At 39.5% G+C, this 27898-nt stretch overlaps 1 protein-coding gene and 1 pseudogene across 1 annotated transcript; one reads left to right on the top strand and one right to left on the bottom strand.

Annotated features, from left to right (window-relative positions):
* Positions 1 to 134: 134 nt before the first annotated feature.
* On the bottom strand, positions 135 to 9066 carry LOC136544134 (cytochrome c oxidase subunit 6b-1-like). The gene is made up of 5 exons (XM_066536399.1): positions 8912 to 9066; positions 2104 to 2367; positions 1932 to 2014; positions 1761 to 1842; positions 135 to 507 (listed from the first exon to the last, which is right to left on the bottom strand). The coding sequence occupies exons 1-5, from the start codon at positions 8945 to 8947 to the stop codon at positions 454 to 456; spliced, it is 519 nt and encodes a 172-aa protein (XP_066392496.1). The 5' UTR covers positions 8948 to 9066; the 3' UTR covers positions 135 to 453.
* Positions 4198 to 8805, top strand: LOC136510600 (uncharacterized; annotated as a pseudogene).
* Positions 9067 to 27898: the final 18832 nt, after the last annotated feature.

Here is a 27898-nt window from a genome sequence, read left to right as displayed (position 1 = left end):
AAACAAAACCAAAGCCAAAACTTTGCAACTTCGGAAAACTGGTAAACATAAAATGCAGCAGCAACGTTCCTTCGCCGCGGTGCAAGACTCTAGACCACTTTATGATGCATGTCTATCGCCACGGAGGCGCGGACTACTTTGAAGATGATCTCAGTGCATCAAATTTGCATCGTAAGCCCAGTCAAACTGCGTTACAGTGCAAAGATGGGGAATCATGAATCATTTTTTAAACTGTATATAAGGAAAATTGTAACTGTGACGCTAGTTTCTCAGCAGTGCAGGACATGACCGTTAGGAAGAGCAACAAGGCATTCTTCAAGTCAAAAAGAATCTCTTATTTTGTAGAGAGCTCCAAAAAAGATGATTTATCTGTCCCTGATAACTTGGCGCCAGTTACCAAGGAAGAGAAGCCGGCACAACATTGTGAGATCATAGTTCTTTTGCATTGTAGGATTACAGAGGTCCAGGGAAGGTGCCATTTTCACGTTGCTCGTTCCAGCGATCAACCTGCGTACGGAACACAACTCAGTCGAGCTTGAGATGCCAAGACGGTAACAAGGCAAGCTGAGGGACTGAACATTATTTGGAAACAGGTCAGTTAGTGTTCTGGGTGCAGTCAGACAATATACAGTTACAGAGACTGAACTCTTGTTCAATTCTATATAATTAATGTGTGCAAGGTCAGCTATTTACAAAATATGTTTAGACTATTAGATGTTTAGTATGCATATGGGCAAATGACGGCATATGGAATGGAACATTGTCCTGTGAATCTATTATTCACTATGCTAATGTTGTAGTGCTGTGAACTATCAATTCACTTCAATAAAGCCAATAAGTGCAAATATTGGGCTGAAGGTCCACGTTAACTAACCCATATTATTCACAACTTGAACAAATTCAAATGCTAATACTGCCCGCATCCTTAAAATTACTTTATATACAAATATGAATAGTTATATGAAGCTATTAAAAAGACAGTGCAGAAAAACCAACGTTCCCCCAAAAAAAAGTCCAGAAAAACCAACCATATCGGTTTCCATTCACTAGACAAACATATATATATATATATATATATATATATATATATATATATATTACTTGAATTTGAATCTCGGTAAGCAGTTATGTTCAGGTGGTTAATCTTTCACTGAAAAAATTCAATATATCTATTTCACCAACTACTGGGTACAAGTTAAGAACCAAGACTACACAACTTTTTTACATCACTACACTCATGGTTATTAAAAAGAGAATTAATAGCCAAAGCACTACAGTACCAGGTTTATTATGAACTCTTAAGATTATGCCTGGTCTCTACGTAACCTTTGCCTAGCCTTGATAATGGGAAAATAGAAACCTTGCTAGTAAAGGTGAGCTAATTTGGCTCAGTCCTGAAAGCTAAGAAATCCATGCCCACCTGACCCACAAGCACACAGGCAAAAAACCAAACATTCATACTCCTCCACGACTTCGCTAGACAAGGACAAGGTGAAGCAACATATCCAACCATTTAGAACTCTATAAAATCCAAGCATGTCCTAAAGTTCAAGTATTTTATCTAGGTAAAGCACAGTAATAGTATTAGACAGCTAAAACATTGTTATTCTTTTTAAAGAACAGTGCTACTGTGAAGTGAATGTTTATCAACTCGAAATGCATAATCCACATGCCTCAGAAAGTATTTTTTCTAATCTAACACCACAACAAGCAACAAGGACATAATGTAAACTATAGTGGTGAAGGCAATAAATACATACCCATTCACCTGGGCACAGGGATCGATAGTACTTGGCAAACTTATCACACTCAGGTGCATCCTCACCTTTTGCAGCCACACACCTGATTAAATAACCAGAGTTATGAGAAGACTTATCACAATGATCCTTATTTATCTCGACTTTATGAAATATCACAATGACAAACCCTACCTGTGGTATTCAACATAGCGTGTGAAACAGTGCCTCGTTTGATTTGTTGTTGGGAAACGAAAATCTGCTGGAGCTGTTTCAATCTGTATATTGAAATTTCAAAGCATTTAGCATCCATCAACATGAAACTACAAAGTGATATCACCATCAGTTTTTTTTGGCAGCAACAAACCTTGATCTCAGGTTTCTCAGCCTCTTCCTCCTCGGCAGTCTCACTTGCTTCCTCTGCAGCAGGTGTTCCCTCTGCAGCAGTGTTAGTTTCTTCAGCTTCTGACTTTTCAGCAGTATCTTGTACTTCAGAAGTTTCATTCTTGTCTTCTACAGATGGAGGAGTTTCATCATTGGTTGAAGGAGCAGCTTCAGTCTCAGTACCACTAGAGGGCTTCTCCTCAGCTGCCTTTTGAACTGGAACTTCTTGTGGTGGAAGTGAATATTCCTACAAATGAAGCATGAATTCAATAACACTAATTATGGATCATAAAATTGAAATAAAAGCACAAATCAAGTAGGAACGAGCTTGCAGAAGAACTAGTGTATTATTCGTCACATACAATTAGTGAAGTTTAAGACAAGCAACTCACATCAAAAGAGATCAATTTTTGCATCTCAGATCTAACATGAAAGTAAGCAAGGCAACATGCAATGCAACTTTGAGAAATGAACTTATTGACACATATGTAGCCATGATGATGTACTACACTTAAGATTCCTTACAAATTCTTGCAAGCCACAGCCGATGAAATTGTTGTAACTTGTAAGTGAAAACTATATTCAAGAAAGGAGTACATGTAGAAGCCTTACTCAATAACCTTCACCTGTATTAAACAGCTAAGTCCAATTTCATATTGACTAAATTGTCCCAACTCATACACAACTAGTGCAGTGTAGCAATTACCAAGCAAGAAGTACATGAACCCATATAACCAGCCCCATCAGATTAAAATATATAACAACGCAACCAACTTCAACATAGGGGACCAATTTTACATGTGCACTCAAAAGTTCCATACAAAGGTTGTAAATATGAGCACATCAGGATGCTATGATCTACTCCCTCCATCCCAAATTGTAAGTCATTCCAAGAATCTTGGAGAGTCAAAGTTTTTCAAGTTTGACCAAATTTATATAACAAAATAATAATATTTATCATACCAAGTAAGTATCATTAGATTCTTCATTAGTTATATTTTCATATTATACCTATTTGATGTCATCAATCTTTGTGTTTCTCTCTATAATTTTAGTCAAACTTAAAAAAGTTTGACTTTCCAAGATTCTTGGAATGACTTACAATTTGGGATGGAGGGAGTAGTAAACATTGGACAGTAACAGATGAAAATAAGAATAGATAAACAATATTCGATGCTGATCACATAAAGAAAATGGTGAATATGAATGAGAACATTCTTGTACAGAAAAAATTCAAAATAAAAGTCAAAGTTAGCAGATATTTGCAAATGAAGTGAGTACCACTCATAATTCTCGTAAATTTTAGAAGAATTTGGACACCGAGTGGTCAATACTTAGCTACAAAAAACCTAGGAATCAAAATAATAAATTAGAAATTTTCTATAAACTAGATATTTTGAAAAGAATCAGGTAATAAGAACACATGTCCTTTGTAAAAGACTAAAAGGAAAGATATTAGCATAGTGGCACTATCCTTTCCTTACAAAGAACATATCTAATACTAAAAAATACGTCCCAAAATATCTAATCACAAGAAAAAGTTCATAACTATTTTGAAACCGAGAAATTTCATTATTTAACCCTGAATTCGTAAGCCTCTCAGAATTTGACATCGAATTCGCAAGCCTTTCAATATTTAACCCTGTGCACGCGAATTGTTTTAATCCGAGGGATTCCTAGGATTTTTATTAATTTTCTATTTTCTAATATCTTTTGGCACTTTACAGGACATGGAAAATGACCTAACTACCCCTGCCTCCTTATTCCTATCCTGAAGCTGTACTCGTACGTAACTTTGGGAGAGGCTTCGTTCTTTCTCCGTCGCTCCTCGCGAGACGGAGAAGCGCCGCTCGTAGACGCCGCCGCCCGATGCCGGTGGCCGCCCGCCGCCGGAGAACGCCCGCGACCGTCTGTCCGGCTTGATCTCCCCCGCTTCACAGGCCCCTCCGCCCTCCCGGCCCCGTCCGCGCGCCGCCCTTCCCTGGCCCGACGGCCTAGGGTTAGGGGCGGCCGAGCTCCCCGCCGGCGGTCTCCCTGCTAGCCCGACGCCAGCAGGTCGTCCTCCCCCTCCGTCTCCATGGCTCCTCCAGAGTAAGCGCCCGATCCTAAATCCCCCTTCTCAGTTTCTCAATTTTACAGTACTGTTGATCTTGGTGAGGGGCACAAAATTGATTTTGTCTCATTTATTTTTTTGTTGGTACACATGGTAGAGTCGATGGGGATGGCCCATTTAGGTTGTGTGTTTAGTTTTCTGAGTTCACTGCTAAGCTCGATGATGGTTGCTCTGTGGATGTGCCATGGAAATCTGATGAATGGATTGTGGATTGCCGATCTTATAATTTGGAGATGCTAAAAAATGACTTGAAAGCTAGGGTCAATTGGGGAAGCAGCCAGCAGCCTGTAGTACATGAGTTTGACATGAGTGGTGGAGAAAGGAAGTTGCTGAATGACACAGATCTGTTCCGTGCATTTTCTGAAAGGATGGGTGACAGTAAGCTGTTCTTGTTTGTTGATGTTGAGGACAAACCTACAGAAGTTGTAACAGAGGTAGCAGCAAGCAATGTGGGGCATGATAATGTCATTGGACCAATAGATTCAAGTAAGGAGGCATTTGTTTCTCATGCAATCGACTGGGACAGTATGGAGATTATTCCTCTTGGACAAGATCAAATTGGTGCCGCACTTCCTGTGATGGATGAAGATGCGATGTATGAGTTTGTTGGCCTCAGGGCAGAGGATGAGAGGGCTGAGCAATCTAGGATGGCGGCCACAATTAATCTTGATGATATGGACCTACAAGATACCGACATGTTGGTTCATGATCGTGTACCCGGTGAGGATTCTGCTTTATATGACAGAGAAGACCCTCCAATGGAAGCTGGAACCATATATGCTAGTATGAATGAATTCAGGGCTGCAGTAAAGCAGCATGCTATAAATGGGAAATTTCAACTTGGAACTGAGAAATCTTGCAAAGATTTGTTCAGAGGGTACTGCAAAGCTGAGGGTTGTCCATGGTCTATTGTAGCAAGGTTGATGCCTGATAAAATCCAAGTCAGGGTACTAACACTTATATGCAGTATGCTAACTTAATTTATTATGCATTATTAGTCCTCATGCATGTGTGTTGCATTACTAACATATTTGTTTCTATTTCACAGATTACATTGAATAAGGAACAGCATTTTTGTCCATCTACTGCGAGACTGAAGACCAAGATGGCATCATACCATTGGGTAGCAGAGAAGGCAATCCCCATACTAACGAAGCATCCAACCATGGGTGCAAAAAAATTGCAAGAAGAGCTGGAGGACAAATATGATATCACAATTGGGTATGGTACTGTGCATATGGGTTTTGTTATAGCTGGAGAAAAAATTCATGAGACATGGGAAGAAAGTTTTGGTTATTTGTTCAACTTCAAGGCAGAGATTGAGCTCAGGATGCCAGGAAGTATTGTGGAGATAGATGTCGTGAATAAGGAGGAAGGTGTATTTTTCCACAGATTCTTTTGTTGTTTGAAACCAAGCATTGATGGTTTCCTAAATGGTTGTCGGCCATTTTTAAGTATTGACTCCACAGCTCTCAATGGTAGATGGAGTGGCCACTTACCATCAGCTACAGCACTTGATGGGCACAACTGGATGTTTCCAGTTGCATTTGGGTTTTTTGATGGCGAGAGTACTGATAATTGGACTTGGTTTATGCAGCAGCTGCAAAAGGCAATTGGGAATCCACCGCACCTAGCTATAAGTTCAGATGCTTGCAAGGGTCTAGAGAATGCAGTGAAGAATGTATACCCTTGGGCAGAGCATAGAGAATGTTTTGTCCATCTCATGAAGAATTTCAGTAAGAGGTTTCAAGGACCTGCATTTGGGAGAATGTATCCTGTAACAAGGACTTTCCAACCAGAATACCATGAGTACTTGATGAACAAGATGTATGCTGTAAATAAAAATGTTGAGCCATGGTTGAAAGCCAATCACAAGTTGAAGTGGATGAGGAGCAAATTTTCAGAGGCAATAAAGTGTGATCATATCACTAATAATGTGGCTGAGGTTTGGAACAATTGGGTGAAGGACATCAAGGACCTTCCCATAGCTGAACTTGCTGACACTCTTAGGTCAAAGTTCATGGAGCTTTATGCAAGAAGGAGGAGAATTGGTGAGAAATTTGAAGGACATGTAATGCTGCCAATAGTTGTTCGCCAACTATATGCAATGAGTCGGCAGTTGGGTCACTTGAAAATAAAAGAAGGTGGACGGGATGAAGCAGAGGTGACAGAGGTCACAGATTCCCATAAGATCATAAGACATGTGGTTAATATTCAGAATCACACATGTACCTGTAGGGAGTGGCAAGTCTCAGGGAAACCTTGTGCACATGCTTTGCTTCTAATCACCACACATAGAAATCCTAAGATGGAAGATTACCTTGATCCATACTACTCCGTGTACCATTTTAGACTAGCCTATGGTGGTGTGATCAAACCACTACCTGATAAGTCCCAATGGGTACGTGTGAATCCTGGATTCAAAGTGTTGCCACCACTCACAAAGAGGGATCCTGGAAGACAAAAGAAACTGAGAACCCCTAGCTGCCTTGAGAACAAGGGAAATAAGCCCAGAGGCAAAGGCATGTGGCAGGTGCATTGTAAACAATGCTTAGGTCATGGCCATAGATCAACATCCCCTAAGTGCCCTCTCAATGGAACAAAGAAGAGGTAAATGTATATGCCTTTTTCGAACTAACTTGTACTTGCTTCATATTTTGAACTAACCATTTTACATTTACAGGAAGAGTCGGGCCAAGAAAGGAAAGGCAGATAGGCCTCTTGGTTGTAGCAAAGGTGATGCATCTCCTAGTTCATCCAAAAGGCAGAAGGTTCAAGTGCAAGAAAATTCAAGGAATAATAGTCCTGGACTTGTGGAAGTACCAGAAGGCACAAGTCAAATTAGCACTAGTCCCGGGGCTGTTACAAGAAGGTGAATTTCTATGCACTCAACATTGAGTTAGAACTTGGAATACTATTCCATTTTTTACTCTAAACATTTGTCTCATTTTTAGCCAAATGCAAATAACATTGGCTGGATTTGGAGGGACAAATCAGATTAGTACAAGCCCTAGAACAGTGACAAAAAGGTTAAATGATTCACTTTATTAAACATGTATGTGGTTATTTTAGTTCATGTACTGAACCACTCAATTTTCCTATTGTATTCAGTCAAGCTGGAGGAGGAGCAAGTAATGCTATAACCACTCCAAGGAGGAGGCTAGGTCTGAAGAAAAAACTCACTCCAAAGAAGGCAAAGAAGATCGATGTTTGAATGGCTTTTGTAATGCCCAGCCATCAGGATGATTCTTTTGTAATGCCCAGCCATCAGGATGTTTCTTTTGTCTATTTGAACTTATGATCTTAAATTGGCTGGATGAGTTTCCTTTGTCTTTGTGAACCTGTAATCTTAAATTGGCTGGATGATTGTAGTGAACATGTACTCTTTAAATTGCTTGTATGGTTGTATTGACTTGAACCTATTTACTAAAATGTATGGATGGCTATTGTCAGTGAACCTGTACTCTTAAATTATATTAATGTTATTTTTTCTATCTTGAAATTTGATTATAATTTGTACTTTGTTTACATTAATTTTTATCAAATATATGTTACATGTGTGTAGCTGTTTTTTCTTTGACAACACATGTGTGTAGCTGTTGGGGGGTCTGTACTGACAGAGGAGTTGGGGAGGGCCTGTATGGACAGAGCACAAGCACGCACAGGCCAAGAGCCGGATCTTCTCCTAGACTTCTTTTGTGTAGAGAGGGGCATAAAGGTCTTTTCCCGTGTCCCAAACAGTACCCAAGATTTATTGAAATTAAGAAAGGAGAGGAGAAGAGAAGAATCCCTCTTATTGAAACAATTCGCGTGCACAGGGTTAAATATTGAAAGGCTTGCGAATTCGATGTCAAATTCTAAGAGGCTTGCGAATTCAGGGTTAAATAATGAAATTTCTCTTTGAAACCACAGGACTCATAGCAAAATACATACTCTTGCATAACTGCCAGCTCTTCTAGAGCATTTATGCATCACCATCTCCTTTCTAGATTACCAGAAATCCTTATAGCCCATCAGCCTTGATGGCTTTCATCCTAAAATCTACAAGACTACTCAAAAGCTACTACTCCCTCCATCCAAAAAAAAAACACCGTGTTCAGGTTCAAAGCTAGAATTGCGTTTTTTTAGGACGGAGGGAGTACACGTTTAGGCACCAAACTTGCACGAGAGACTACTAAGCACCACCACCAACTATGGCATACCTAACACAAACTTCGAATCTATCAGCATTCCACAAGGGCCTAGTTAACACGTAACACGACTACCAAACAAAATCGAAACTAGAAGCAGGTAACCTGATGTTCTTTCTCCACTCAAAACCCTTAACATCTGCGCATATACAAGTCCCAAAATCCCACCAAATCGACCACTCACTGTTTCGGAATCAACAGTGGCAAACAAACGATCCCTACTAGCAAACCCAAATCCGGACGTCGAGCATAACCCGATCCCGCACGGTGCCATCGGAGAAACGCAGATCTGGGGGCGCCCGCTAGTAGCCTGTTCGCTTGCTCGTAAACGATTGTAAATGTCCAGCTGTGAACAGTGTTTTTCTCTCGCACCTGACCAGCCCTCCCGAACAGGCTGTAGATCCGTCCCAACGGGGTCGCGAAGTCCAGATCGGGAGGTGTGGGCACCAGACGAGATGATGGGCTAGAGTAGTCGAGGTGTTGCGTACCTCAGCGAGGGACGGCGTCTTGGCTTCCGCGGCCATGGGCGCAGCAGCAGCCTCGAAGCTTCTAGAAGTGGCGGCTGCGACCTGCGAGAGCGAGGGAGAAGAGGGGAGTCGGCTCGGGCCTCGGAGCGATAGAAAAGGGTGGGCGTGAGCCGAAGCGAGGGACTTTTCCGGGGGCCTGCTGAGGTGCTACGAGCGATCTGGGCCGTTCTATTGGAAAGCAACGGACATGAGGCAATATACTGAGTCAGTCCGGAAAAAAATTAGGTGAGGACCATCCTGCCAGGACGTCGTGCGGATTCTGCAGCCGGCAGGTGAGCCACCGTATTATTTTTAACATGCGGATGATAAATGATGTTATAAAACATATTATCAGTGCTCAGGATATTTCTCTTTCCATCTCTCATGATTAATATAGTAGATAAAAATAGAACACATAGACACAAGAGATAGGGAGACTGTTATTTATTCATCTGAATATTGATAATTACAATATAAAGCTCCCACGTATATATAGTCCTACCAAGACCTAAGAATTTGGTAGGAGTTCACATACAAACAGATTAGGATTATGATTTCATTTTCTCCTTTTCTTTTAGGATAGAGTCCTAATGTTTTACAACACTCTCCCTTGAACGATTACCACGACATGCATATGCCTCGTTAAAAACTCCATCTAAAAATCTAGTGGGAAAAAACGGTTCTGGAGAAAAGAGTATATCATATTCGTTCATTTGTATTGCACATGTTCTCTCATTAAAAATCTTATGTGAGAAACCTTCAAGTAAAACCTTACATAAGAAAAAAAAGTACAATATTTAACCTTCTTGGTCATGTATTCTTCAGGATATTCTATTATTCATGAATATATATTGATCTTCATGATCTATGCATAAACTTCAGTATTTTAGCAAATATGATCTACTTGATCTTTGTAATTCTAGTGGTTTACCTTCAAGGTAGATTTAATAAAATATGCTCTCCCTCATAAAGCCAAATTTTGAACTTTATTGCTCAAACCATACTTTTCATAAATGTGTGCTTAATTAATGATATGCAATACCAAAAAGTTGGCTAATAATTCTTCTATGAATTATATGGGTATAAACAAGAGCAATATGCTTTATGCATAATGACCACTTATTAGTTGTGCAAAACAAATAAATTTTATCCTTCTGGGTAATAAATCCTTTCAAAGGATTATGTGGTAAATAAGTAATATTCAATATCTTCTAGATAGTATATTAAACTTATAATAGAGTTTGAATATTTAGAGTTCTTCCTTAGTGGATTTTCAAAATATGTGTTCTATAAATCTTCGAAATTTTGATTGTACCACTAAATAATAAATCCAATCTTGTATTTGATATTTAGGGGATAATTCAAATGTCAAAGTCACCATTATTCTTATTCTTATACCTTCTATGGTATTTAGAGGATATCAACACTTCTTTGCTAGCTTTCAATATACACTTTCTGAGTGCTTGTATGACACCTTCATGGTGTTTAGGGTTCCTCATTTTCTTTCTCTTAGGTCTACATTCACTTCAGGTATTACTAGTGTTTATTCAAAAATCGACTGGTAAATCTTTCATGGATTAAATTCTTCGAGGATATTCTCATTCTTAGTGAACAACATTCCTCTTTCATGAGATATATTATCTGCTTCATGAGAGATTACTATATGATATACATAATCGAATAGTGTCATTCACTATAAAGTCATTCTATGACTTTTATTCCTTCTAGGGCATACTCTTTTTGAGACTTCAGTATTCGTTTAGGAATATATTCTACCTTATATTTTTTAATACTTAGTATAAGATTTCTATATGTTGCGATTTATATTCTTCAGGAATATATGGATCTTCATAATCTATTTATTAACTGCATATTTCATATTCATTAATTTTATTTACCAGAGATATAGCAGAACATTTATTTCTTCTTGGTAGAAGATTCAACCGCAATTGCTTTCTTCATTGATATGATATAATTGCTACAGACGACTTTGTCATGGACTTTGTTTTTTGGATCCGGGTTCTCATAAGAGAAACATTTGCAATTATAGAGGTAGCGTTGTCGATAACTATTATTTTCTCCCAATATTCTCATAATATGAGATTATTCTGTCTCTTTGTTATTTTCCAAACAAGAGGTGATTCGTTGTTCTGCATACCTGTGGCAGAACCGCTCGAAATAATACTCCTTCGGAGGCGCTCGTCTTCCACTAGACACTAAGCACCCCGAAAGTTAGCTACATCGGACGGTTTCGTCGAGCACACCCTAAGGGAGAACTCGAACGATCCACATTTTTCATCCAGGATCCAATAATGAGTACGAGTTTACAATACTTAGACATTTCATACAACAAGAGTTCTCGAAAATACATTATTACAATACCAAGTTCAGAGTGCAGAATTTAACAGCGAAATCGAAATAAACATCTAACAATAAGATACAAGGATCCGTCTGTGCCCACCAGAAAAATCCTACACATAATAGTTATTCCTCAAGCTGCACCTACAACAGGGGTAAATAAAACCCGAGTACACAATGTACTCGCAAGACTTATCCAACTAGTGGGAATAATTTTCCGACTCCAAAGAATATGATAAGCTTTATGATTTGTTGGGTTTCCTTTTTGCGTAAAGCATTACTAATAGTGAATCCTTATGTATGTTTCTTATTAGCAGTTCAGATTAGTTTATTAGCTAACCATTCTATGTAAGCACTTGTTCTACCTTCAAGCAAGAGTTGAGCAATCAGATTCATTTCATCATCGTTTATCTTTCAGTTCTTACTATGGTGCTAGATCGTAGATAAGTCGTATCGTATTACACGGTGATTCGTGAACCAATGTATCATAGCTGGGTACCCAAAAACACATGCCCTGCTTATACCCCAGGCACAAGCAAGACCAACCCACCACTCTCCTATCAAGGGGTCTAGGTCTCCGTCTAAACTTAGACTCCAAACCCCCACTCCTGAGTCTCGAACTCAGTGTGGTGCTTAGACCTTCACCATCCCTGTCTCCAATCAGTCAGTCTAGAAAGAGTCAGAACCCACGATAAGAGAGCAATAAGCCTTCCCGCTCTCATATGCAAGTATGTACTCAGGATAATAAGTCAGTGACCTGACTAGAATCCAATGCAACGGCCGATCCTTAACCGATACGGACAGGGAAAATAGTGTAACTAAGCTATGCCCCGTTGGCCACGAGACACAACCTATTACACCCACCAATACCCGTACCATATCTTTGCATGGTCTTCATTTTCTTTCACCATTTTATCATGAGAGTAATAATAATAATCACCTATTGTGAGTAACGATAGGTTACTCACGCTACCGAAACATCTAAGCATAGCAGCTACTCGCACATGTACTAGTAGGACTCATAGGACAGATATATTTATACAGGTGGTTTTCATAAAATGTCTGTAGTGTAAATGCATATCACAGATATATATATTCAGTGATTATTCAAAATAAGGGTTATACACCGGGGCTTGCCTTGGGCTGGCGGGGTGTCAGCTCAGTCAGTCAGTGGTGGCTCTAGGACCTTCTCCTATACGAGAATCTCCTCCTCGTACTCCTCGATCACCTCCTCGAACTCGTGATCTCCGATGGTCACGATCTCCGCCAACTCATTCTCTACATGCATGCGATGATGATGCAACACTTAATATTTTGGCAACAGCAACTCTTAAAATAAGAATACACATGGTAAACTACTAAGCTAGCTCTAATGACTAAGATACTAAGCTAACTATCATCTTCATCAAGTAAAGTGTTGGGTTCAACTAACAAGCATCTAGCTTTACAAATGAAGGATATATCTTTATTTCTACTAATGATTTAATGTATATTTGAAACAAAGAGCATTTAAATACCCTTATGTTAAGTCTATGATAAAGCTATAAAAATTATAGTGAGCACATAATAATACCCTGAAGCAACTGTAAAATTTTCAAAGCTAAAGCTATCACCATTTTACTACAAAAATTCCTACAATAATTAACCGATAATATTAAGCACTCTCAAATGATTTAATAGCTCTTGGTATCAACATGTACATATATGAACTAAATACACTAACAGATAGAGCAAAATTTTAGGAACTTAACAAAATTTGTTTCACAATTTTTGGATACCTATATTATTTTATATTAATTACCAAAGTTTAACTCAAAATTAAAATGAAAAGCTATTTCTATTCTCCACGAAAAACATAAACTAATTTTGGCCCAACGTGGCCCACGCACGGAGGCAGCCCGCGGCGGGGAGCCGCGTGCGCTGGCATTCTTGCAAAAATGCCCTCACGTTACCAGAAAATCGCGCGAACACTATACGTACTATTTCTATAGACAACGACTTTGCAACGGAACCCTCGGATATTTTCACCTTTGCACCGGAGAGATCCTCGGGACGCCCCGCGCTGGCCGGCGCGGTGGGTGATGGCACTAGGCGGTACGTCGACCACCCGAGAGCCTTGTAGACCTATCTAGGGGACCGATGCTCACCTATAGGTCGACGCGCGACGATGGACGGTGGTTGCACAAACGGGGTTGAAGCAGAGCGGGGTCTCCCTAGCAGCAGACGACCTGCAACAGCGACAACCGTGTTCCGATGAGCCATAGCGCTAACAGAACGGTAGAAATAGGGGATAAGCACTAGGGGCATACCGCGAATTCGGCCGAAGTGGTGGTTCGGTCGTCGACTACCTGAGCAGTGCAGGCCACGTGCGTGCGACGAGCATGACAACGAGCCACGGTGGACACGATCACGTCAGCGGTAGCGGGGAGGCGGTAGCACTCCCACTGGCGTGCGCATGGAGGAGAGGGAGCCAAGGTGAGATAGTGGTGCAGAGGAATTTGCATGAGGTGAAGTGGTGGAGGCTGGCCACGATGCGGGCGGTGACGGGTCTTAATGGCACGACGGCAGGCAAAGCATCTAAAATTGGAGCTCGGCTGAGCCGCAATCAAAGCGAGATGGGGTCGGCTAGAGAGGGGATGTGAAGGCAGAGATGCGAGCATAAGGAATTGATGAGAGGTGCTTGTTCTCTAGCTCTCTATGACGCGGCTCGACGGCGGCAGAAAAGAGAGGGAGAAATAGGGAAATAGAGAGACGGTGCGGCAGGTGGGCCCGGCTCGTCCACGCCTTGGCAGGACGCGGCCGACCAGACCTAAGGTGATGTCTGCACACCCACTACACAACAATGTGGCCAACCACGTGTGCGCAGAGGCAGGTGGGGCATAGGATGCACGTCCGCATCGTCATTAAGGCGAGGCGACGGTGCGGGGCAGCCAAGACAGCCCACGTGCGTGCTAGGACAAGGAGAGCGACAGCGCAATGTCGTAGTGGTGTTGGTAGCAGTAGCGCCGCGATGCGATAAGGGTCGACAGTGCATCCGCGATGACAGCGCAGCGCAGTCGTGGCGTCACCTAAGACGGTAGCGCAATGCAGAGTAAGGCGCGGGGCCAACGACTCGCTACGGCTGGCCTCGGCCAAGCCCAGGTAGCCCAACCGACCCAGCGCGACAGTGCAGAGGGACCGCGCGAGGCATGACCATGTGCGCGGTGTGAGGAGGCCACGCAGTGACCGCGCACCCGACGCCAACCAACCCGAGGCAATGACGTGCATGAATTTTAAAGAGCTGAACACGACCAAATGGTTGCTCCTAAACCTAAACCGTCTTCACTACATTTTAGATGGCATATGAGACTACCAAATCAAGCTATAACACTACACCACTCCTTAACCTAATCTCTCACAATAAATTGCTAAACATAACAATGTCTAGCTGTCGGCAGACTTGCAAATTTCTAAGTTTTTGAGTTGGATTTGTTTTCAAGTTCTGTTTCTAGACTATTAGAAATATCAGCTAGTAACATTATTTTTCAATCGCAAGTATTTAATTGTCATCTACAAAGTTTGTACTTCAAACTTTATTTAAGTCTCACATACATGTTCTATAACATTTTTTCTTAATAAAAATTGGTTTTAAACCCTAAGTGATATAACATGACTATCGAATCAACTTTCGTTTAGCACTTTTCTTGATCATTTTAAGTTATAGAAATTGATCTATACAATTTATCATATGCATTAACACATAAACATAATGCTCATGACATGTTTTAGCAAGTGATTCACTGTGTAACACTGAGGGTGTTACAATACCCAACACTAATGATGCGTGTTTAGTGTGTTGGATTTCATCTTCATGAGGTGCTTAACCTTCTTCATAAAGTGTTTTCTTCATGAGAATGGAGGAGTTTTATTTTATTTCTATTCAACAAGTATATACTAAACTAGAACCTACAAGCATCCCCGTAGATTTTAGCTTGATAGTATACAATATTTTGTTTACTACTAGTAAACACAACTTCTGGTTTATAACTTCAAGTTACTCCTCTCATTTTTAAAATATTTGGCATATGCTCCGCTTCATGCTTCACAAGAGTATTAGTCAAACTATTGTTTGATTTAGTGCGTGATACAATTCCTGCTTCAAGCATCAAGGAATATTTTCTCTTAAGATCATTTTCCTTCTATGAAAATAATATTTAGTATTCAACATAGGCTTTCTCTCTCTGTAATACCAATATTAGATCTTTAATAGCATACTTCAAATGATATCCCCTATGATGGACTTAAAATAATTCAAATTCATGTATCTCCAACTACAAATCGAGGTCCATTCGTGTATGCTATGATAGAGATTTATGGAAAATATTAACACACATATTTAAATATGGGGGTTATTATTAATTAATGCAGCGAGCTAGAATACATAAAGTGCACTTAAGAATGTTCAGTATTCCTACAAACTCAGGGATGTTCTCCCCCTAATTTGCATATATCATAGTTTAGAAAACTATTTCATTATCTAGCTTCTTTATTGTTTAGCCAAAATAATTGATCCAAGTACTCATACATAAAAAATGGACCATATACTTTAAAAATATATAATACGCAACATTCAAACTCACATAGAATTTCTTTTAGACTTTCTAATTGCCATTAATGCAAAATTCCCCAAATGCCTTTTCTTCATAAATCCCAAATCATCATAAGTGTGTTATCCACCATATTAATTCCACAATTATTCGTCCCATCAATTGTGTTAGTCTCCGTTGAGCAAATTTCATATTAACTCGCTCCCCCTGATCTTAGGCTGCTTGGCCCTAGACCAATCTATTGCTTATGCATACGATGCATTGAGAATGCAAAGTATTCCTTAGTTTAATTAGAACTATAAAGACATAGCGTGCTAGCTTGCCAATTTAATTATGAGGGAAGTGCAAAGGTAGCTACTAGCTACAACTATAGCTGCTATGCTAATATTCATGTAAGAGTGGAGATAGTTGCAGCTCGACGAGAGAGTGCACAACATAGTGATATACATTCATGTGTAATGTGAAATGTCGGTATTCAATCCAACATAATAGATAACAACAAAATACAAAGCTACAAACTTGCAATTAGTGCAATGTAGAGAAAGTTAACTCGGCCGGAAGGGACGCCGCTAGAATTTTAAGTCCTAATATATACACTTAAATATAGATTTAGAAAGACTATGCCTATTAAATATATATTACCCACATTTTCTTGTGCCTTTACCTAAAATTCCTCTCTCTTTTCATACCATAATTACTTCAAGTAATAATATGCTTCACGCATCATCTATGAATAATTATTTCTAATGCTCTATAGAATCCAATCATACTTCTAGTATTCATTGGTGCTGGCATGAAATTCACATAAGTGTATTATTCAGTGTACAACAACATATTTAGGGTAGGACATAAACTTCTTGTTTTCATGCTAAAGTATTAAATACTTAGTTTTAGGGTTATACTATTTTTTGGCTAAATTGATACTTCCAAGATCAGTTAATATGCTAGTATAGTTCAATTGTTCACGTGCTTATAGGAAATTTAGTTTTCCTTCTACCTACATGATAGTAATGCACAAAGAACTATAACCATCATGGTCAATTGAGGTTTCTTAGTGGATAAAACTGATTGCAAAAATTATTTAGATAGGCAAAAATAGACAATTATTTCTATGCGAAACATATAAATCTTATTTATTCAAAGCATGATTCACACATATTACTGCAAGTAAGAATTGCAACTAAGAATATTAAATGCTTCATGTTAGTCTTGAAGCTAATAGATTAACCATTAACTCTTCTATGAGTATACAAGAACCACTTAATTCAACGGGAATTAAAACTTAATGCACCACCGCTACTACTAATACTTCAGGATAGTAATTTCAAAAGCAATAAATCTATAAGCACATGATTTAAGTTTCTTTTTTCAAGAGAAACTTTAAATGTTCTAATTTTAATTCATTCTTATATGTTTTAGCTTCAATGCTTGACATTTAGCAGCTTCATGCTTGCTCGATCCTAGGGCTGGACAAAATACTCGTGGCTCGCCAACCTGCTCGACTCGTGGCCGGCTCAGCTCGTCTTTGACTCGGCTCGTTTTAACCTTTTCACGAGTTGAGCAGGAAGTCTAGCTCGCTATTTTAACGAGCTAGCTCGAGCTAGCTCGTGAGCTGCTCATGAGCTGAATTGAGCTGATGCCTATCAGCCCACGACCATAAATTCAGAAGATGATGATGCTGACCTAGAAGTGTACACCTATTCAATTGGTACGTAATCCATATTTTCAGTTGTTTCATATAAATTTTAATTTTATAATTGTTGTGGTATTTAAATGTTGATTTTATGGATTGTTTTCTAGGGAGAAGATGATGATGCTGACATTGAATATATGGACTTTTCTAAGTTTGTGGTGCAAGCAACTAGTTAGTATGCTAGAACTGTATGATCATGGATGGACCAACTATGTTGCATAGTTGATATTTTTGATGAACTTGATATTTATTAATCATGTATGGTTGCATAATGGTGGACGTCACCTTCTAGAATTAATATAGCATAAATATTATAAACATGTGTATCCTATTTTGTTAGTAGCTCACAAGCTAAACGAGCCAGCTCGAGCTCGGTAACGAGCCGAGCTGACCCTTTAGCTCGTAATATTAACGAGCCGAGCCCAGCTGGACCAAGCCAAGCTGAGCTGGCTTGATATCCAACCCTACTCGATTCTTCTAGGAGTATAATATATGCAAGCCGTATATCCTGATTTGTAGAGCTATCTAAAAATTCTTAATTTTTACTTGACATTGAGTAATGCTGGATGATATTGGATACTTCTAGTACTTCAATGCTCTTGATCTTCTACTTCAAGAAACATTTCTTCTGAAATTAGACAAATTCATCTTTATCATCTCGTCTTCTATGATTTTTAACATAAAGCTTTAAGCGGATTGTATTTGTTTATAGAGTAGCATTTATATCCATATGGTAATATAAGCTTGAAAATTCAATTTTTAACATTTCTAACATTATGCAATCATTATAATATAGGATATCTTCTAGAATTTCTCATGCAGCGAGTTCCAAAGACCTTTAGGCTTTAGCTTGATCACACACTCATTCTTTGAGAGTAATACTAGGAATTATTCTATGCTTGTAAGGAAAAATAGACCCTAGGCCTATTTATTTTGGATTTTGGTGTTTGATGATCAACACAATCAAATTAGACTAATAAATTTGTAAGTGATTGTTTTATAGTTCAATAGGATGCAAGACGTGACTTGGACAAATACGACGTGATGATCCGATGATCAACACCTCAAGCACAAGAGTCCAAGAATAAAGATATGAACCAAGCCGCACGCAAGATCGCGAAGAAACGAGCTCACAGAAGCGACCGGACGCTGGACCAGACGCTGGAAGAAAGTGATAGGATGCTCCGATCAGTGGCTCGACAACAGCAGGCGTCAGCAGTAGTGACCGGACGCTGAACAAGTGAATCGACCGAACGCACCAATGGCACTATTCATCAGTCCGACAACACATTCAACAAGTGACCGGATGCTGGCGGCAAACCGATCGGACGCAGGACAAAAGGGTCCGATCGAGTACAGAGAGGTTCCAGAGCGGCAAACTTGCGACCGAACGCGTCTGATGGCAAGTGACCAGACGCTGGCAGCGTCCGATCAGTTGTTCGCGGCTCCAACAGTCAGGACGACCGGACGCGTCCAATCAGGACGACTCCAGCGTCCCTTCAGTAGCAGAAAAGTGGAATTTCATCCCCAACGGCTACTTTCTCAGTGGGGCTTATAAATACAACCCCCAACCGGTCAAATAAGAAGCGTGGAGCTAAGGAAACATACCAAGGATATTGATACACCATTTTAGTGATCTCCACTTGCATAGTGCTTAATGTTTTATCAGATGATTAGTGTAGGTGCTTTATGAAGTGCTTAGGTTGATTAGACTACCGCTTATTCGCTTGCTCTAGGTTTAGTCATAGTGTTTATTGAGGTTTGCATACCTCTCATCACTCGGTGCTTGCGAGCACCATTGGTGTACATCGGAGGGGCTTGTAGTCTTGTGAGATCACACCAACCGAGTTTGTGGTGTGGCCGCCACCATGTACCAGAGGGAACAAGGCCCACGGCGTTTTGGCCGAAAGCTTGATAGTGAAGATGGCGGAGAGCATTCGGAAGAGGCTTGTCGGAAGGCACGTCAGAGACCCACTTGTGCGTGGAAAAGGCCCGAGGCTATCTACGGAGTGACCCGACCGGGAGCTTGGCCCTTGCGAGGGATTCCTTGTGAGGGGCTCTAACGAGGACTAGGGGGAAGCTTGCACACTTCTCGATACCTTGGTAAAAATATCGGAGTCGTTGATGGGAGTTTGCATATCTCTACCTTGCTCTTTAGCTTCCGCATTTACATTGATCGTATTACTCCTTTTGCGGTAGAGATAGCAATACACTAGCAAAACCGTAGTTACACATTTAGATAGTTTATCTTTTACATAGGTTTTGCTAAGGTTAGAAAAAGAGACCATAGTTTAGAGTTAGAATTTTAAGTTGCCTAATTCACCCCTCCCCCCTCTTAGGCGTCACGGTCACGCTACAATTGGTATTAGAGCCGATTGGCTCAATTTAGACCTTTGGCTTAACCGCCGTTGAGCCAACGCTATTTAGAGTGGTTGGGATAGATACATCTAGGCCTCCGCACTTTGATGGCACTAACTTCCCCTATTATAGAGCTAGAATGGCTTGCTACCTTGAGGCGGTTGATTTGGGAGTTTGGAGAGTCACTCGAGACGGGATGAAACCCATTAAGAATCCCGATAAACCCATGAAGAGTGATGAAAAGGAAATTCATTTCAATGCTAGAGCAAAAAATTGCTTGTTTGAATCTTTTGGCATGGATGTGTTTAACCAAGTGTTCACTTTAAATACGGCACATGAAATTTGGTTAAAACTCCAAGAGCTCCATGATGGCATAAGTAATGTCCGTAAGCAAAAATATTGTCTAGCTAAACAAAATTATGATTCCTTCGAAATGAAAGATGATGAGCTTGTTCGTGATATGTATTTTCGTTTGAATCTAATTATCAATGAGCTCCATTCTATATGATTAACAAAGCTAGATGATGCAGACATCGTGAGGAAGATCATCTCTATGCTACCACAAAAGAAATATGCAAGCATCATCACCATCCTTCACAATATGGAAGACTGGAGTACCATGACCTCGCCCATAGTCATTGGCAAGATAGTGGCATTTGAAATGTCACGCAAGATGGGTCAAGAAGAAGCCTCTTCATCAAGCAAAGGCAAAGCTCTTGCATGTGGCAAGAAAAAGAAGATGAAGGGCAAACAAGTTGAGACAAGCTCAAGCTCAAGCTCCTCAAGTAAAGATGGAGAAGAAGAAGAAGATGATGATGATGATGATGATGAAGATTCAAGTGATGATTAATCTTCCTCCTCCACTTCTGACCTTGATGAAGAATCAATTAAACTAATCAACAAGGTGGAGAAGATGATCCAAAAGCTCAACATCAAGGGTGTGCCCATCCAAATTCATGATCTCATTTTCATCAATCAAAGAAATGAGTAAAGAAAAAGAGGATGCTATGGATGCGGCGAGATAAGACACTTTGTGGAAGTTTGTCCAAATAAGTCCACACCCAAGACAAAGAAGAAGGCGTGGAAGAACCAATCCCTCACATCAATAAGATCATAGGATGATTCTTCAAGTGAAGAAGAACATCATCATAAGAGGCGAGGGCGCAAGCACTCATCATCAAGCTCTTCTCATATGTGCCTTATGGCATGAGGTAACGAAAGCTCATCCTCTAGTGAGAGTGATAGTGATGATGAAATGCCTTCTTATAAAGAAATTGTGCAATAAAATCTTAATTATGCTAAAGTTTGCACTAGTTAACAAAAGAACCTCGAAAAAATAAAAGAAAAGCTAGATAGTTCACAAGAAGCATACAAAACTTTGCTTGAACAATATGAGAATTTTGCTAATCTTAATGTTCAACTATCTACTAAAATTGAGCCACTTATGGCTAGTGCAACAATAAATGCATGCACAATTAATGATGAACAACTTGTTAAGAAAAATAAAAAATTAAAAGAAAAATTAGCTAGCTCACAAGATGCTTATAAAAGTTTGCTTGCTAAAATGGAAACCATGTGCAAACATTATGATGAGCTAACTAATAAAGTTGCTAATCTTGAAGCCATTAGTGCAACCCCTACCAAGGCATCTAAAAAGAAAAGTTTTAATATATCTAAAAAGGATGCCTCTACTTCTTGTAATGATTTATGTTTAAACTCATTCTTGTGCAACCAAGTTTGTGTTGAGAAAGTTGTTGTAGATACATGCACACAAGAAATTGCAAAGGAGAATGAGCAACTCAAGCAAAAAGTAGCTCGCCTCATCAAGGACTTGACTCAAGTGAAAGGCAAGGCGAAGCAAGCCCAACTTCATCAAGATAACACCGTCAAGGGAGTGAAGAAGCTTGATAAAGGACAAACCATGGTTTGCTACGTGTGCCATAAGGAGGGCCATAAGTCCTATGAGTGTAAGGTGAAGAATGGGGGAGGAGCAAAGAAGAAGGAGAAAAAGCAAACAAGCAAGCTCTTCAACATCTACACCAACAAAGTGGACAAGAAGGCCTCCACACCATACTTACTAAAGAAGAAGAAAAATGACAAGGTGGTGGCCATCAAGGTGAACAAGCAAGCCAATAATAGGGTCAAACGCTTTTGGGTGCCAAAGGAAATCATTACCAACCTGAAGAGCACCAAGAAGGTTTGGATTCCGAAAGGGAAGTGAGAAGTCCGATGGACTTCGGGGAATTTAGAGACTTGGCAAAGTATGGGTGCATTTTATGGGGTGCATCATGATGGACAAAGTCATTGCTAAGTGGGTTAGTAAATACTATGGACCCAAATTCCCCTTCCCATGTTAGGTAACTAGATTTAATTTACTTCAATTGGTATTAGATTTAAATTTTTCCTATAATTGGTATCTTTTAGCATCTAGTTACTCTTCATGACTAGGTTTGCATTTACATTCTTATATATTTTATCATGCATACACTAGGTATTTCATATGGTAGGCTTGCTCGGTTTCATTCTTATTTCTTGGAGCAATCCTACATAGTTTAAAATTGTTTAGGAGCACAGCACATAGCTTGTCCTTCAATTGTTCATCAAATATGTGCCAAAGTTCAAATTGTAGATAATTTTTTCTGAATATTGCCTTCGAAAATGACTCTCACATTCATGTGATGTCATCTTTCAAGTAGTATTTTTTATTCTAAAATCAATGTGCATGTTTCCTGCAAGTATTCCATACTTGTGTGCACAAATTTAGGGGGAGGTTACTCTACAAGTTGGATGCTTTGAGACTAACACCTTTTCAAGCTTATCATGTGTGTAGTAGTCTCATTGCAAGAAAAATAGAGTCTTCGAAGTTAAGCATCATACTTCTAATATCCACCATCGATTGCAAGTGGTAGAAATTAACATGTGGTATTTCTAAACCAATATCATCATGTTGATTTCATTTTAATATTTATATGCTTTCTCCGTGCATTATATAGATTAATTTCCCTTGTGCAATACTTTGCCAATTATGCATATGTTTTGACTTATATCATATGTATGCATATATTTAGGGGGAGCTTAGTCTATATAATGTGAGAGTCAAATTTTGTGATCTATTTCACTCTACACACAAAGGATCACAAAGTTTGACCCTCCCTTGTGCTACTAATGTCTTCATTTTTGGTGTTTGATTCCAAAGGGGGAGAATTTAGAGGACTACAAGTAAGCATTAATTTATAGTAATGGTCCGAGAAAGGGAGGATAGTAGATTATGGATTAGCCTATATAATGGGGAGAATTTGTAGGAAGCAAGGCTTAAATTCATAATACCACATGGGGACATTTGCAAGGGCAAGATGAGTTTTTATGTAGTCTTACAAGTAGTATCTTTTAACATCATATAATCTTGCCCCTTGCATTGCATCCTAGCAAGTAGATAGGTTTTAAATTCAAAATTTTTTATTATTTGCTTGCTTTGGTCGTGTTGTCATCAATCACCAAAAAGGGGAAGATTGTAAGGAAAATGGACCCTAGGCCCATTTACTTTGAATTTTGGTGTTTTGGCCGGAAGCTTGATAGTGAAGACGGCGGGGAGCATTCGGGAGAGGCTTGCCGGAAGGCACGTCGGAGACCCACTTGCGCGTGGGGAAGGTCCGAGACTATCCACGGAGTTACCCGATCAGGAGCTTGGCCCTTGCGAGGGATTCCTTGCGAGGGGCTCCAACGAGGACTAGAGGAAAGCTTGCGCGCTTCTCGATACCTCGGTAAAAATACCGGAGTCGTCGACGGGAGTTTGCATATCTCTACCTTGCTCTTTAGCTTCCACATTTACATTGATCGTATTACTTCTTTTGCGGTTGAGATAGCAACACACTAGCAAAACCGTAGTTGCACATTTAGATAGTTTATCTTTTACATAGGTTTTGCTAAGGTTAGAAAAAGAAGCCATAGTTTATAGTTATAATTTTAAGTTGCCTAATTCACCCTCCCTCTTATGCGTCACGGTCACGTTACAATACTTAAGATGTACTCCACTTCAGTGACAGTATAATATCCTACTAGGATGTAACAATGATCATGCTATATAATTCTACCATTTAGGACAGGATATTCCTTCCTTATGAAGGTATGCATATATTCATTATAATAACTAAGTCATGTGCGTATAGGTTTACTACGTGTAAACAAGTAACAAGGTGCAAAAGGATTAGTCTTGAAGTTAATAGATTAACCATTAACTCTTCTATGAGTATACGAGAACCACTTAATTCAATGGGAATTAAAACTTAATGCACCATCGCTACTACTAATACTTCAGGATAGTAATTTCAAAAGCAACAAATCGATAAGCACATGATTTAAGTTCTTTTTCAAGAGAAACTTTAAATATTCTAATTTCTATTCATTCTTACATGTCTTAGCTTTAATGCTTGACATTTAGCAGCTTCATACTTGCTCGATCCTAGGGCTGGACAAAATACTCGCGGCTCGCCAATTCGCTCGACTCGTGATCGGCTCAGCTCGGCTTGACTGGGCTCGTTTTAACTTTTTCACGAGTTGAGCTAGAAGTCTAGCTCGCTATTTTAACGAGCCAGCTGCTCATGAGCTGAAAAGAGCTGAGGTCTATCAGCCCATAACTATGAATCCAGAAGATGATGATGCCGACTTAGAAGTGTACACATATTCAATTGGTACGTAATCCATATTTTCAGCTGTTTCATATGAATTTTAATTTTATAATTATTGTGGTACTTAAATATTGATTTTATGGATTGTTTTCCGGGGAAAAGATAATGATGCTAACATTAAATCTGTGGACTTTTCTAAATTTATGGTGCAAGCAACTAGTTAGTATGCTGGAACTGCATAATCATGGATGGACCAACTATTTTGCATGGTTGATACTTTTGATGAACCTGATATGTATTAATCATGTATGGTTGCATAATGATGGACGTTACCTTCTGGAATTAATGTAACATAAACATTATAAACATATATGTCCTATTTTTTTATAGCTCGCAAGCTAAAGGAGCCAGCTCGAGCTCGGTAACGAGCCGAGCCAAGCTGTCCCTCTAGCTCATAATATTAACGAGCCGAGCCGAGCTGGCTCGTTGGCCTAACGAGCCAGCTCGAGCTGGACCGAGCCGAGCCAAGCTGGCTCGATATCTAGCCCTACTCGATTCTTCTAGGAGTATAATATATATAAGTCACATATCCTGATTTATAGAGCCATCTAAAAATTCTTAATTTCTACTTGATATTGAGTAATTCTGGATGATATTGGATACTTCTAGTACTTCAATGCTCTTGATCTTCTACTTCAAGAAATATTTCTTTTGAAATTAGACAAATTCATCTTTATCATCTCGTCTTCTATGACTTTTAACACAAAGCTTTAAGCTAATTGTATTTGTTTATAGAGTAGCATTTATATCCATATGGTAATATAAACTTGAAAATTCAATTTTAATGTTTCTAATATTATGCAATCATTATAATATAGATATCTTCTAGAATTTCTCATGCAGCGAGTCCCAAAGACCTTTAGGCTTTAGCTTGATCACACACTCATTCTTTGAGAGTAATACTAGGAATTATTCTATGCTTAAGATCTACTCCGCTTCAGTGATAGTATAATATCCTACTAGGATTTAACAACGATCATGCTATATAATTCTGCCATTTAGGGCAAGTCCAGGATATTTCTTCCTCATGAAGGTATGCATATATTCATTATAATAACTAAGTCATGTGCGTATAGGTTTACTACGTGTAAACAAGTAACAAGGTGCAAAAGGATAGTGGATGGTTATGAAAAATATTCTTAGACGCATCCTAACATTTTTCAGGATCTAATCATGGTGTATGCTAATTTTTAGAATTAATACCAATCATTCATTCATCCCAAAAAATTCATTATGCTAGGAAAACTAAATATGAGCCTATCAAAGGTGATAAGTCTAAGGTCTGCGGGATTTAGAGAGCTCATAAAGCTTTATACCATGTTTATTCTAGTGTAATTGTTCAAATTTTTATTCTTACAATTGCATGGTATAAAATTCATAACAAGGTTGCACTAGCATTTTTCAGAATTAAATTCATAGTGTAGAATTTTTTAGAATTAATTCTACCATTTAATTTAGAAAAATAAAACTAGAAAATGACAACTAAATTGTAGATTTAATGTTGTATACAAACTCTTATACATGCAGGTATAAGAAATATAATAAATATGCATAAACAGTGGATCTAGGGTTTATTATTTAGAAAACTACTGTAAAAACTGGAAATTCAAAACTTGCCAGCAAGGTGTGGCTATATTCTGGCCGGCCAATGACATGCGGACCACTAGCGGCGGTGTGCAAGCTGCAAGCTTGCCAGTAAGATTCACCCCAAACCGTGCAGGGATAGAAACATGGATCTCAGGCCTTATTTAGATTGCAAGTTTTTTCACTCTCTCTTCATCACATCAAATCTTTGGACACATGCATGAAGTATTAAATGTAGATAAAAAAATGAGTTAAATGCAACAGTAGTCCATCAACTTGTACCGAAGTTTCACTTAGGTCCATCAACTCTGAAAGTGGGTTTTTTGGTCCATCATCTTTGTCAGTGGCGCATTCCTGGGCCATACCGCTTTGTTCCAGTTTTTTAACCGACGTGGCTGTCCATGTGGCATCCAGGTTGGATTTGGCGAGAGTTTTGGCGCCAGAATGGTTGGTGGAAGAATGCATTTAAGTCCTTACCTGAGTTATTAAATGGCAACCCATCCTCCTGTCTCTCTTCCTCACTCTCCACCGGCTAACCAAATCGTTCCCCTTCTCTCTGTGTGCTTACCGCCATTCACCATTTCATCCACGAGTATGGAGGTTGGATCCAGTGCATCAGCTTCAAATCCGCTGACATCAGTTGGTATACCACTGATTATTTACACCGATTGCAATCGGAGGCGAGTGGTACGCCGGGTTTCAACAAAACCATGGAGCAAAGGAGAGGTGTTCTTCTGTTGTCCAACCCACAAGGTCAGTGTAGATTGTGTTCCTTGTGATTTCCTTCATTTTTGCTGTTTTGGCGCACTGATTTTGGATTACCACTTCGCATTGGTGATGGATCTGGTTTCCTGCAGCCCAATGGAATCGGGTGCCCTTTTTTCTACTAGAAGGATGAGTACGTTGCATATCTGGAGCAACTAAGAAGAGAAGGCAAGTTGGTTGATGATTCAGTCAATGTTAAGGACACTGGTGCAGATTCGAACATAAATAAAGTAGCAATGCTTGACACTGGTGGTGACTCAAATATTAAGGACTCAATAGCTGGTGCTTTGACTGAGATAAAGAAGCTGGTTGGCTTGTGCAAAGTGCTGGTTGGCCTATGCAAAGTTGGTTGCCTTCTCCTATTATGTATCTTGTTTGTGCTTTTGTTGCTGTTGTGTGCCATTCTTGTAAAGAACTGAATGAATGTTGTTTGTAACTAAAGCAAGGTCATTGTAACTGAAATCATTTGTGAATGAAACCATATGTTTCAGCATACTACCATAACCAGCAAGCAAATTAGTCTAACAATGCACATTACTGCTGCAAATTAGTCTGACAATGCAAATTACTGCTGTCCCCAACCATTCTATCTAGGTAGCACTTAGAGTTGCTGCTATCCAAAAGCTATCAGGTAAGCTGCTGAACAAAAGTTAGTAGTGTAGTGGCTGATATACAAAAGCTGCTAGCAGTTAAGTTACTGCTGCACAAAAGAAGGAAGCAACAGACAGTGTTTTGCTGCTTTACAAAAGGATTACATATCACACATGCATGAATTTAGTTTTCAGCTTCAGTTGGAGCCTTCTTCCTCCCACCAGTAGCCTTCTTCTGCAGGTGTAGTTCTTGTGCCTTCATGGTTGCAATCCTTTTTCTCCCAAATTTGGAAATTGTGGTTAGAGGCACAGGTCTTGCTGCTGGAACATTAGAGCTAATGAAAGCTGAG

This window comes from Miscanthus floridulus, chromosome 1, assembly GCF_019320115.1.
Source record: "Miscanthus floridulus cultivar M001 chromosome 1, ASM1932011v1, whole genome shotgun sequence".
Lineage (NCBI taxonomy): Eukaryota > Viridiplantae > Streptophyta > Magnoliopsida > Poales > Poaceae > Miscanthus > Miscanthus floridulus.
This window is presented reverse-complemented; position numbering and strand designations above follow the sequence as displayed.

Excerpts from the sequence above, each read along its gene's own strand:
- LOC136544134 (XM_066536399.1), bottom strand. The coding sequence starts at position 8,947 with ATGGCCGCGGAAGCCAAGACGCCGTCCCTCGCTGAG. Across the intron at positions 2,368-8,911 it reads AGACGCCGTCCCTCGCTGAG|GAATATTCACTTCCACCACA; the intron begins GTACGCAACACC and ends CTTCATTTGTAG. Across the intron at positions 2,015-2,103 it reads CTGAGAAACCTGAGATCAAG|ATTGAAACAGCTCCAGCAGA; the intron begins GTTTGTTGCTGC and ends TTCAATATACAG.